Source organism: Poecilia reticulata, chromosome 20 (genome assembly GCF_904066995.2).
Source record: "Poecilia reticulata chromosome 20, P_reticulata-male-v2, whole genome shotgun sequence".
In the NCBI taxonomy this organism is placed as follows: domain Eukaryota; kingdom Metazoa; phylum Chordata; class Actinopteri; order Cyprinodontiformes; family Poeciliidae; genus Poecilia; species Poecilia reticulata.
Genome location: NC_088849.1, coordinates 11,876,797 through 11,889,337, shown reverse-complemented (window position 1 = coordinate 11,889,337; position 12,541 = coordinate 11,876,797). Strand labels below are relative to the sequence as shown.

The 12,541-nt window shown below is 36.8% G+C and overlaps 2 protein-coding genes across 5 annotated transcripts in view; one reads left to right on the top strand and one right to left on the bottom strand.

Annotated features, from left to right (window-relative positions):
• tpk1 (thiamin pyrophosphokinase 1) overlaps nt 1–9,934 on the top strand; it is a 73,126-nt gene extending 63,192 nt beyond the window's left edge. For all 4 annotated transcript variants that reach the window (XM_081601310.1, XM_081601311.1, XM_008396156.3 and 1 more), the window contains one exon: nt 9,418–9,934. In XM_081601310.1, coding sequence (XP_081457436.1) covers nt 9,418–9,563 — 146 coding nt within the window. In that variant the 3' untranslated portion in view covers nt 9,564–9,934. The remainder of the gene's footprint in view (nt 1–9,417) is intronic.
• sec61g (SEC61 translocon subunit gamma) lies at nt 9,899–11,767 on the bottom strand. The gene is made up of 4 exons (XM_017301958.2): nt 11,616–11,767; nt 11,159–11,259; nt 10,908–11,010; nt 9,899–10,080 (listed from the first exon to the last, which is right to left on the bottom strand). Exons 2-4 carry the CDS (start codon nt 11,250–11,252, stop codon nt 10,071–10,073), a joined length of 207 nt encoding a protein of 68 aa, XP_017157447.1. The 5' UTR covers nt 11,253–11,259; nt 11,616–11,767; the 3' UTR covers nt 9,899–10,070.
• Between the last annotated feature and the right edge of the window lie 774 nt (nt 11,768–12,541).

The following is a 12,541-nucleotide window of genomic DNA, read 5'->3' as shown; positions in this document are numbered from 1 at the left end:
TTAGCCATGTAGATTAGGCCCGAAGCGTTATCTGCAACGTGATGCATCAGTATTCAGGAAGCTTCCTAAATACTGTAAAATACTGTTTTCAAAAGAGGGCAAAGCAGTGTACTTTATCTCGCACTTGAACAGATATGTCTGACAAAGTTGGTTCAGTCGGTGAGGTCTAACCCAGTGTCCCTGCCAGAGGCAGACATCTCCACTGAAGCATCTCTCCTTTTCCTTCTGTTGCTCTGGATGCAAACATGCTCTTTGACCTTCTTCTTTTCTTTTCATCTCTCTTCCCCTCTCACCCTTGTTTTTCTGCTTGTACTCTCGCCTCGCGTTTTTGTGTCTTTCTTCCAGGGATTCAGTCACAAGGTGTTTATCTATTCTTCTTTATCTTTCGGTGTTACATTTTTTTTCCTACCCCGCACTTTTTTTTTTTTTTTTGCACTTTCACTTCTGCACCTTCCCGCATAATCTCGCCTCATCTCACTGCCCTTGTACTCCCTTCATTCCACCTCTTCTGCTCTGTCTTTTCTATCATTTCCTCTCTTTTCTCCTTCGCTCTCACTCACCAAGGTCCTAGAGGAGGGAGTAGAGTTGGGGGGGGGAGCGTATATATTCTGTAGCAGCAGAGTGCGGCAACAGGAGGGAAAACTGCTGTTTTATGGTTTTATTTATGGATCCGTAGATTTCTGACACTGTGCACATCACACACTAGGGTAGAGGGGGAAAATGAAGAGCACCCCAATGTGAACTGCCACTAGCACCCCCAGCGGAGCGTCAGACTTACGAGGAAGCAGACAAATCCACGCAAACACACACACCTAGTGCAGAGACTCTGGACCAAATGTATAGCTACAACAAACTACGTAGACGCACGCAATCATCGACATACACGAGATGAAATTGCATATCATCTTAATTAATGCAAGCAACCTTTTTGGCAAAAAAAAAAAAAGCACAGATAATGAATTATCCCTCACAATCAACATTTACTATTAAAATATAGATTACTTACTCTGATGTCTGTTTGGAAGCTTGTCTCCCACATGATTGTCACCGCAGTGCCAGCAGAGATGAGTTTTCTTATCTAAAGGTCGACTTAAGCCAGAACAAGGTTTGTCACCTCACCCTTTTAAAACCCGCCGGCATTTAATGGAAGCAGCTATCATCGCACAGCAGATGGTGCTAACACTGCGAGTGCTCATCACGGCCCGCCAATAAATGGCCTTAAATGTAAGGAGAATGTCAGGTGGATAAAGTAAATGAGAAACCACAGGCTGATATATTGAGATATACAGCTCTGTATTTCTTGAATAAAACACAACTGAATGTTTCTTTTTTTTTGTTTTCATATTAAAAATCATTTTTGATTTATATTTCTATTGGTATGTAAACATAATTAAAGCAACAAATACTTATGATTCATAGGTTTTCTGTTTTTGTGGAGGGCCGGCACTGATTATTCCTGCCTCACGCAAAGTAGCTAAATAAATCTAGAAGGGATTTCTTCACCCTTAGGCTTGCTTTATGATCAAATACAATCACGTGTACTCTCCATTTTAGTAATTCAAATAGCTCATTACTGAATACACATGTTTTATTGAAAACCATTTTCCCTTTCCCATTATGCAGCATAACTGTTGACGGCGCTGCGTTCTGAATAACAGCGGGATCTTCTACCTGACGGAATGAGTTTTGTCTCCATGACAAGTCATATTAAAAAGGGACATGTTCAGGTATAATGGGAATGTAAATGATTTGTTTCACTTTGTGATCAGCTGTTTTTGTTAAAAGGTGTTTTCATTCCTTTTAGATTTGCTTCCCATATTACTAGGTCATCCAGAAGCACATTGATATCCGTCAAAAATGAAATGATTTACATTTGCAAGCTGGCCTATTGTAAGACCTACGCAGCAGAAGAAAAGCATTCCAAAAATATGTATTTGTCATACGTTTCATTTGTCCTTTCTCAAATTTGTTTTCCGAATTTAATGCTATTATTTAATGCTAAGTAATGGAAGCAGAATACAGACTGTGGCTTGTTAAAGACAGAGAGACGAAGCTAAATAAAATGCACTGAGCTGGAATAGAAAAAACAGGAAGAGTACATGAAACAAAGTTAATGGCAGCAAAAGCTCTACTGATGACTCCATCTGGAAGAAAGACACGGCTAAACAGAGAGACACTACTTATTAATGCCTCCCTTATATTTCCACCCAGGAAAAAGACAAAAGGTAAACACAGAGACACTGAAACAGAAGTACTTTTGTCTGAAATAAAAACAAAAAGAGGACAGTTGGTTGTTGGGAGAAATGACTGTCCAAAATAGAGACACTGCTAAACAAAGAAGAACTGACCCAGGCATGTTTCTATAGGGAACCACAAAAAAGTTGGTAGAAATGGTTAGTGGTAGCAATGACTCCTTCTAAAAGACAAATTCTGCTAAACAAATGAGAAACATAAGATATAGCCTACTCAGCCTGGCCGGGTATTTACAGAAAAAAGAAAAAAAGACAATATATGGTTTGAGCAGCAATAATTGCAAAAAGTGTTTAAATTGAAAATACATGCAGAGGAAAGGAAAACACTCAAGGTCCTTTAGTAGCCCAATCCCAGAGAAGAATAGCTACAGAAATAGCTCCAGGGAAATCTAAGCTACTCTTAACTCTAAAACTTTCCATAAATGCAAGTTTGAAATTCTGTCCTACATACAGTCCAGTTCAGATCTCTTCAATCATCTTGTTTCTCAGCACTTAAAATGCTTTTCTGATCTTATGTTGCAAACCCACAAGCAGCTCAGAGGTTCACGGGGGAAAATATTGTGTGTACCTCCTCTTTATTTATTCCTTGCACACAAACTGCAAATCTAAAAAAAAATTTAAAAAACTCGTTTGCTTAAAAATGTTACCAATTTACCTGATTTCATCATGGTCACGTCTTATAAATCCTCTCATTTAGAGCACTGGAATTAGTTGGCACAAAACTTTATTTTGTGCTTTCCTTCAGCATACATTCCTCCATAACAAAATTTTAGCAGATCTTTGATAGTTTTGAATCACTACTTTGCAGCCTAAACTCATTGTAAAAAAATAAAAATAAAAATTCCAACTGTGCATCATGGAAAGTGAAATAAAAAATTTGAAAAGTGCTTAGATTGCTACTTTCTTTTTATATATATATATATATACTAGCATATATAGTGGCTTTGAAAAGTCCCATTTACCTCAACAGTTGCACTGCACTGTTTGAGCATTTCAAAATCTTTTTGCCACCTTTAGCGGATCCTCCAAAAGCCTCTTTACACAACACCATTAGGATTCAAAAATAGACCAGCAGCATTCCTCTCTATCTTTCAGAAAAGGCCAGAAGCACCCATAATGCCCCGCCACCCCCTCTCCCCCCGTACCTGTCCACCACAGCGTGAGTGTCTGCATGTCTGCAGAGTCTCTCCTTAGCCACCCTCTCTCCTGGGTAATTTGTTGTGTAAATACGGCCCCACTTACAGCTGACGGGCCCTCTCGGCTGTGGCGCTGGAAATGCAATTACAGGCAGCAAACATCTCCATTGTTATCACTAGGGGGTGCGACGCTCATCATGGTCCCCTCTGCGCGGACTGGGGAGGGGGAGCAGATATTGATTGCTATCAGCTTTAAGGAGGTGATTGCTAATGAAGCTATTTGAAAGCCTTTAGTGATCTGTAAAGTTAGCACGCACACCTTTGTGCGTGTGTTTGGGTGTACGTGTGTGTGTGTGTGTGTGTGGAGGTTTGTTAATGGAAGTGCTCACAAACAACAGCTGTGTTTGTACAAATCACATTTGCCATCCTGTTATGACTGCCTCCCATGCATTCCCTATTGTTGTGCTCTGGTGCCCCTGGTGGGAGTTTTGATAATTACGTGTCCCATTACTACCCATGTGAAACTGATGTGTGGACGCCTGTCTTGGCAGTAATCTGAACACATTGTCCTGTGGTTTTCCAGACTTAAGGTAGATGTATAATTACACACACCCTTTCCGTCTATATTTCATAATATTTAAGGCTTTAGTCCAGCCGTGAGACAAAGAAATGAGAAGAACGTTCCACATTTGGCTGAAAAATAAATTTAGCACTCAGCACGACAGTATTCATGAAAGGAGGTCGGGAGGTGTTATTTTTCTCATTTGGATGAGAATCGAAGCTCTTGTTTGTTACGCCTACCCACTCCGGAACTTTTGACCCGTCTGAAGAGAGCCACAAACAAGCTCACTCACACATAACTCTCCACTCCTCCAACTCTTTGACAACCTCATGCTGGTAAAAATACAGTGGAAATCCATTATCCTGCCAAGAAAGATGTTCAAGCACAGCCTGATGTAATTCTCCTACACCCATGGCAAAGTGATCGTGCCTTTGTGCTCACTCAGTTATTAAGTAACCTAACTTCACAAAAGACTTATTATCCTGCTCATTCTGAGTCAAGCTGCTCTAATACCTTGCTTGTTTGGGAGTCTTTGAAGCGGGATGGGATTTTTCTTTGTCCCCGTTTGATGTGCGTGCAGCCGCCTGTGGACAAATGATTTGCTTCATTCCTTTCTGCCTTTGTTCCTCTACATTTAGTTTTACCTTTATGTGATATTGTTTCAGCAACAGCTTCTGCATATTTATAAGACGGATGTTTTCTTCCACGATGTTTGAAATTCTGTCTACGGCAGTGTTTCTCAACCTTTTTTGGGCCAGCGCCCTTTATTCAGGTCCCTCACTGCCCCCCACCAAAGAATTTGCAGGCTACTTTGCACTGACCCTTATTTTATCATTAATATTACTATCACTATTGTAGATGTTTTTATTTTTATGCTTGTTTCTGTATTTATCATCAAAAATAATTTCCCAGAGAACAAACAAGTCATGGGAATAGAAATTATTTTCACAGGTGTCTACGAAAAATGCAATGAACATTCAAGTTAAAATTGGTAGGCCTATCAGCAGCCAATCAGAGTGGAAAAAAATATTCTAATTTTATGCCATTTTCTAGTTGTTAAATGTTGCACAAAATGACCAGATAAAATATGTACAGCAATGCCAGTTTAAACTTTGAACTATTTGCAAAACGACTGAGCTCTGCAACATTAACACATGGATAGAACTGTAACTACATTAATCATAGCTCTTCTTCTCTTCAGTGTTTGTCAGTTTCTGATGGTGCAGCTCTGTGCTGCCTTCAGGAGAATGGGACATCAGAGTATCATCGATAAAACTTCACCCTCATGGCATTTATTGTGCAAACCAGAGCTTTCAGTGGAAAAACAAAAGTTCCAGGTCCTTTTAATGCCATACAAATATGAGACAGAAACATGGATTATATCTTTATATAGACCTGTCTATTGATTTATAGATTAATAGTTTTACTGGACAGAAATTACAAAGAACAAATCTGGTTCTTAATCAAATCCTAATGAGTCAAATTGAAAGTGTCATAGAGTCATCAGTCTCATGACATTAACAATGACATGAAAAATAATATCGAAGAAATAAATATATCAAATCTAATTAAAAACATAAATAAGTGATGTTATGTACCATTATGGTCTGTAAGATATATTTATTCTCAGTACTAGATGTGGTCTCAACAAACCCATGGCACTTTAACAATATTATTTTACCTTTTATGTGGAAATAGTGTCTGTTTATTCTTGCCATACGGTCCTCTGTTATTTATGTATTTTTTTGTGATACAATGCTATGTAGTTGTACTGCAGGGAGTCATTTAACACTGGGGAAAAGAAGGAGCAGGACTGTTCAAACAATAATTGCTTCATGAGGAGCTCCAGGAAATCTTTACCATAAGGATTTTACTGATCCAATATTTACCTTCATCTCATTATGCTTTATGTGAAATAATGACCAGGGCTTCCTTTTATTCAACCTGTTGACTTTGAATCTTTTAATATCCTTAAATTGAACACATATTCCTGTATATAAATTGGATCTATTTTTCTCTGGTAAAGTGCCTTGAGACAATATTCGTTGTGAATCTGTACTATATAGAAAAACTGAACCTAATTTAATTGAACTGCATTCGTACACTCAAAATAAATTTATATATATATATCACTTACGCACCAATTGAATATTGAACATGTGAGGAAATCAACTTTTACAGTTCAAACAATGTGATATAGACATTCTAGTCAGTTCGTCTTTTAAAGATGAAGAGAACGACTTGCAAAAATGGACTTTTATTATATACAGTGCATATAGGAAATGGCAGTGCATAGTGACGTAAAAACATTTGAACAAGAAAATTTATTCCAGAACCTTTTTTGCCCATAAACAAATCAACATTTTTGAAACAGATAAGATAGAAAGTATTCACAGCTTCACTTTTTTCACACAGATCTGTGACAGAGTACAGATTGGTATTTTGGTACCCCTCGTCAAGACAACGTTTTCAGCATAGCTTTGCTTCTTCCACACTTAAGGTGAGCTTTGCGTAGGGGAAGCGATAATTGACAAGTTGCATCCTGACTTTCGATGGACCCTTTTTGTTCCTGCTGTGGCTTGTGGTAATCTGTCCACTAATCATTCAACACAGTTTGACACCGAACAGCCAATGCAGATGATCCGATCAATATAAGACACAAATTAAATTGGAGATTATATGTATTTATACAGTGTGTGCATGATCGGCTCCTTAAATAAAAACCACAAAGGCTTCGGTGTTGTCATGCAACACTTTTAAAGATGTTTGCAGAATTGCCGAACTGTGCAGTCATTCATTGATTTGATATTTAACTTGCTACCGATGCTAAAGACATTGTGACAGATAGAGGTGCAGGAATAGCAGAGAAGCGCGCTGTAAATGTTCTTGGTGAGTTTGCCCTTTTCATATTAGACACGACTCAGCGGCTCCATTCTCAGGGAGCTTGTCAACGCTGCTTGTTCGGAGCTAATGCTGCATAAATAAACGTAACTGGTAATTGAAAAACGGTGATGGTCGATTTCATTTTTTATTTGTATTTTTTTAATCATTCCTGCCTGTTGAAGCACAGTGATGCATTTGTTCCTTACGAGACCGATTATTATTTTCTGACTGAATTCAACAAAGCTGTCCTGATTTGGTGAGATTATAGATTATTTCCTTTCTGTGACTTGGTTGTTTGCGTATATGGAAAGGTTATTCCGAAGTTCAGGTCAATTCAATGTTAATTAAATTGACCAATACACAACAGATATCGTAAGGCACTGTACAAAAATTTAAAATGTCCAAACTATGCAAATATCATCCATTTAATCCTGTCGTATAAATAGATACAATATTCATTTTATGCTTTCCTACTATATCCAGCTCAGCTATTGATTTAACAAAAGTCAACATTCAGTTTATTATTTATTGGTAAACTTTAAAGAAACCTAACCAATTGTGTCACTAACTTTCCTGTACTTCCTCTTAAACGAGCATCTAGCAATAACTGACAGTGGAGAGGAGAACGTATGCTAAACAGGAAAAACCATTAGGCTACTTACAGAAGAAGTAGTTACTAATTTTTGGAGGATTGCATTTTTTTTTCTCAATGGATTTCATTTATGAAAAATTCTATGAAGTCATCACAGCTGAGAGCTAAAGGTCTGGCTTTTGTACTACTAGGACTATTCTTGTTCTCCTCCATTAATGATAAGAAATACAGTGCTCTAATTTGGCCAGTTGTTTTCATAAAGCAGACTATTTTTCCAGCTTTAGTACGGCTCAATTACTTGTGTAGGGCACCATTTGCTCTCCAATTTCTTAGAGGCGAGTTAAAAAAGAAAAAGTTATGGCCTTATAATTACTTGCTGGTTGAGTGTATGTGGGTTTAAAATGCTAAAACTACTGCACGTTTTTATGAGCAGGTAAAGAAAGAAGGTAGTCTACACAGTGTGAAAAAATGTGGAATTTTGTTTTTAGTGAATTCCAAGTCTGGATACATATGGAAAAACACATCTTCTTCCAGACTTATTTTCCTGTGCTGTAATGAGAAACCTCCATTCTCCTTTCCTTCTGTGTTTCTCGTTGTTACTTCCTTTTAATCGCCCCTCCTCATTCTTTCATCCCTTTATCCTTCCACATGCTCTTCTCTCATCTTGTGTCTTAACTTTCTTGTCTGAGCATCTTAACTACTTTCCTCCACTGTCCTTCATTCTTTCTGTAATTTCTCTCTTGTGTTTGACATACCTTCCTTCTCCTAATTTCCTTCCTTGGAGTTCATCTTTCTTTTTTCATCGTCATTCCCTCATTTCCTTCCTTGTGCCCTTTCTTTCCTTTCCCTGCCTTTACTCGTTTCTACCCGTTTTTATTTGTTCTTCCTGCCCTTTCTTCCTTCTGGCATTAATGTCTAAAGTTCTTGCGTTCTTCCTTGGGTTGCCCCTTTCTTTTTCCTTGTGCACTTATATCCTCTTTTGTTTTCTTCCTGTTTTTTTTATTCTGCTCACAGTAGAAATACTTGCTGAAAATCAGTGATCAACTTTAATATTATATAGTTAAGAACAAAGCTAAATGACAACACACTCAAGAAAGTTAAACTGGCAAGAGTCCAGAAGTTTTGCATGGAAAATCTATAGGAACCCAGAAAAATGTGATTGTTTTATTCCATACACTAATTTAACAGAAGAACGTATTAAGTTTTAAACATGGTCACTAATTTTCTAAATTCAATACTAAATCCCAATAATCTAGTATAATGAAAAAAATAAACCATTAGCAATTGTAAATTCATTTCAGCTGGCAGATTATTCCCTTACAATTATTTCTATAAACTTTGGCCACTAGAGGTCAGCAATGACCATTTATTTTCCTGTTGAGCTGGCATAGGCCGGTGTCCTTTCACTACTCACAGGGGTATATTAAGCTTTAAAAAAATGATATTTTGCTAAAACTAACAATTGTGTGTTTAGTTTGATGGTGCTGGAAGTGACAATAAATCCAACTACATTTTGTTTTAATTGTTGAAGCTTATGGCATAAAAAACCATGTCCAATTTGACAAGAAAAAAAATATATTGACAAGCTGAAAATGTATCTCAAATACCAAGAAGTCAGAATCATTTGCATTGAACTGGACTTTTAAAGCCATTACAGTAAATCCTATGATTTGTTTGCATGCAGGACGTGTAACAAAACGTCCAGATTAGTTCCCCACTATTGTGGTCAACTTTGTTTTATTGAAGACTTCACTAAATAGAAAGTGAAAGTGTTTGCATTCGAATTTTACAGATTAGGCTTTGCAGTTTTTTGACATTTTGTTCAGGAACAAACTTTCCCAGCTGCGTCGACCAGAGCTGTAACTCTGCTGCATCATGAATGGCAAAAGCCTCTATGCTTTGTCACGACAATCTGACACTGAACATGTTTCCTCTGAACACAGCTTGGTTGGCGTCTTTCAGTAGGTAACTTTTTATGTCATGTCTGTCTAGATAACCAGGTTCTGAAGTTCGGGACGCTTGTGAGCACCTCCAACACCTATGAACCCACAGCACCAGGGAGCCCCAGGAAGCCTGTGACTGTGACCACAGACCAGCCTCTGCTGTGGAGCATGGGCATCCACATTCATGAGAAATAACAAGCCGTTCGGTCAGAAGTAACTTCCTTTGGTTTTGTTTTTAAAACAAGGTAGAACAAAAGCCAGACTCAGTATTTGGATCAAAAACCACTACAGTGGAGTGGATTTAGTCACACTTTGAAAGATCAGAAATGATTTCAAGCCATTTGATTATTTTGACTGTAGATCATGTCCATAAGATCACATTGAACTGTATCCCACACCATGTGCCTTCAACTTTTTTTTTTTTTCACCCAAGAAATGTGAAGTGTCTTATGTCATGTTTTGGACTTGGGCTTGTCATAACTGTATTATTGCACTCAATTCCAAAATTAAAAACCATTTTCACAACAAAGTGACAAATTTCCCAATTTATTAAAAAGTAATCAGCATGTGTGTTTAATTGTTTTATTTACACAACAAAATATAAATGTTGAGCACAGAATGTAAAAATGTCCATTCAGTTCGCCATCACAACAAATAACGCTTTGCACCGAGGTCTGTCCAGAGATTTGGCTTCATCAAGATTTAACCACCGCTAGAAGAAAAACAAAAGGAAGTGTTAGCATTAATCAAAACTTAAAAGTCAAACTCATTTCTTTATGCAGCCCTATTTTACAGGATAGAAAAAGTTTTGCAAAAGAAAATCTGTGGGGGGTTTTTGTAAGTATAATTGTGAAATCAAGAAAACCGGTAAGGAGTTAAAGAATAAATGTTGCGTCATAACTACATTTATGAAGTGCATATGTCATAAAATAGTAGTTTTCCTATATTTCAAGACTGAAGATTAAGGTGATGCTTATGTTTTACTGATTTCTAGGGATTTATAGCAAGAATTAAGACATGCAAATACAATTTTACTTGCAAAACAAAATATGTTTTAACATTTGCAGTCACCTTGTAACCCACATTTTATTTTAAGCAAATATAACAGTATTGCCAATGTTTGGTCTTGGAAGCAGGCGTGCTGCATGTTTTTAAAAACCATAGAGAATTAATCTAACGTGGAAATATTGAGCATTTTATTAAAGTAATTGGGCACAAAAATATACAACTGCGGTTTGTGATTAAGGTTTAATTCATAAGGTTTGCTTGCATGTATTTTTTTTTTTACATAAAAAAAATAATAAAACTTCCACTGAATTACATGAAATAAAACTGAAACCTGCCCAACATGTTGATATGCCAATAGGCATCATTATATTTTTTGCTTAAACAACATATTTGCAATCTTTCATAATTTTAATCACCCAAACATTAATCATCATGTCTGTTTGACTTATTTCACATCACAAAACACAATGAAATAAGTGCAACTCTCCATCATATTTAGTAGCATTTAACATGTTTTGTTTTTTTACTTACACAATAATGTTGTTGATGGGGATATGGATGAGCTTGACAAAGAAGCCAATGAAGCCCATAATGGCAAATCCAATTGCTGTGGCCATGGCAATCTTCTGAAATTCTTAAGAACAAAAACCAATATTATAAAACAAATAAAAGCGAAACATAAGGTGAAATCGAACTTGCTTTTGAAGCCGGTGTAAGTTAACGACACAGCTCAGGCTTTATTAAAACCAAAAAGAATAGGGGAGGGGGAAAAAAAAAAATACCTTTTCGGTCTGGTTTTGTGCACCTCTTCACAAGCCTTATGGAGTCCTTGACGAACTGCCGACTGGGCTCAACGAACTGCATCACCTGATCCATGGTTGTGCTGCAAAGAGAAATCACAGACCATCATTGTAGCTTACATTTTCTTTAGCGCTGACGTTGACTTCATCGTTTCAGCTTTTAATCACCTCATAAATGTATTCATTTACTTCTATTGCAGCAAACACGAACGTTATGACAACTTTATACAAAACATGTGGTACCTTAACATTAAAAACGTGATACAAAGGCGTTTAACAAATCTATTACTAATACCGTACATTAGAGCAGGAGAAGCTAACCACGACGAAGCATTGTTTAAAGTTAAACATATTACACCCAACCGCCTCAAACCATTTCGTCCATTATGATTTTAATCAATAAAATACAATAAGATTGATAAAATAGCAGTTATTTTACCTGTTTCCGTCTTGTTTTGTCTCAGAACACAGTAGTTGTGGCCACGTAGCTTCGACACAGCTAGAAGAAAAGACTAAGCTGACGTAGACTTAAACAGCGCATGCGTGTGACGTCATTCTTCCTTTTCAGTTTGTACACGTTTCCATCTACATCTCCGCCTGCAGGCTGGGAGGTTCTCTACACCATTACGTGGTAGTAACGATGGTTATTGTATCATTTTTGATAGGAGGAATTAAGCTGTAGAAGCATTTTTAGGCTTGGAATCGCATCCTTGTGATGACACAAGTGCTTTATGTTAAATTCTGTCCTATTTTAAGTTTCGATTCACAGTGCAATTCTAGTTATAGGTATATTTTTTATCCTGTATAAACAAATAAATTACAGTTTCTTTTTAATCTTAATGTGTCTCTGCACGAAGCACACGTAAAAAACAGAGTGACATAACTGATAATGAATTTGCACTATATACTGTAAAACAGCTAAATATGTAATATGCTACTCAATAAAACGTGATTATTTTTATTATAATCACTGAAAGAGTGTTAACACCTTTTTACATATTCATCTATTTGTTGCACCTATACCAACCAATATTATTCATCTATTTTCCCAGTTTAGATTTATGATTGAACAAAGAAATAACCTATGTCCTCTCTCTAGGGTTTTACAACGTTGTGTTCTTCTTTTGGTTTTGTTTCTGTAAATTCCTTGTCTAAGATGTAATTTGCATTTTGTTTTCTGTTCCAACAGTCAAACATCCTCTTTTATTCATCCTTACTTCAGTTTTTAAAACCAGTCAGACCACTGAGATCTCTTCTGACCTTGTGTGTTGAATAAACATTGAAAATTAATTTCATATTCTTTGTACCTACCTGAAATATTTTTTGAAACACCTTTACTATCAATAAAGTCTAACATTTCATTAA

Excerpts from the sequence above, each read along its gene's own strand:
- sec61g (XM_017301958.2), bottom strand. The coding sequence starts at position 11,252 with ATGGATCAGGTGATGCAGTTCGTTGAGCCCAGTCGGCAGTTCGTCAAG. Across the intron at positions 11,011-11,158 it reads CACAAAACCAGACCGAAAAG|AATTTCAGAAGATTGCCATG; the intron begins GTATTTTTTTTT and ends TTTGTTCTTAAG.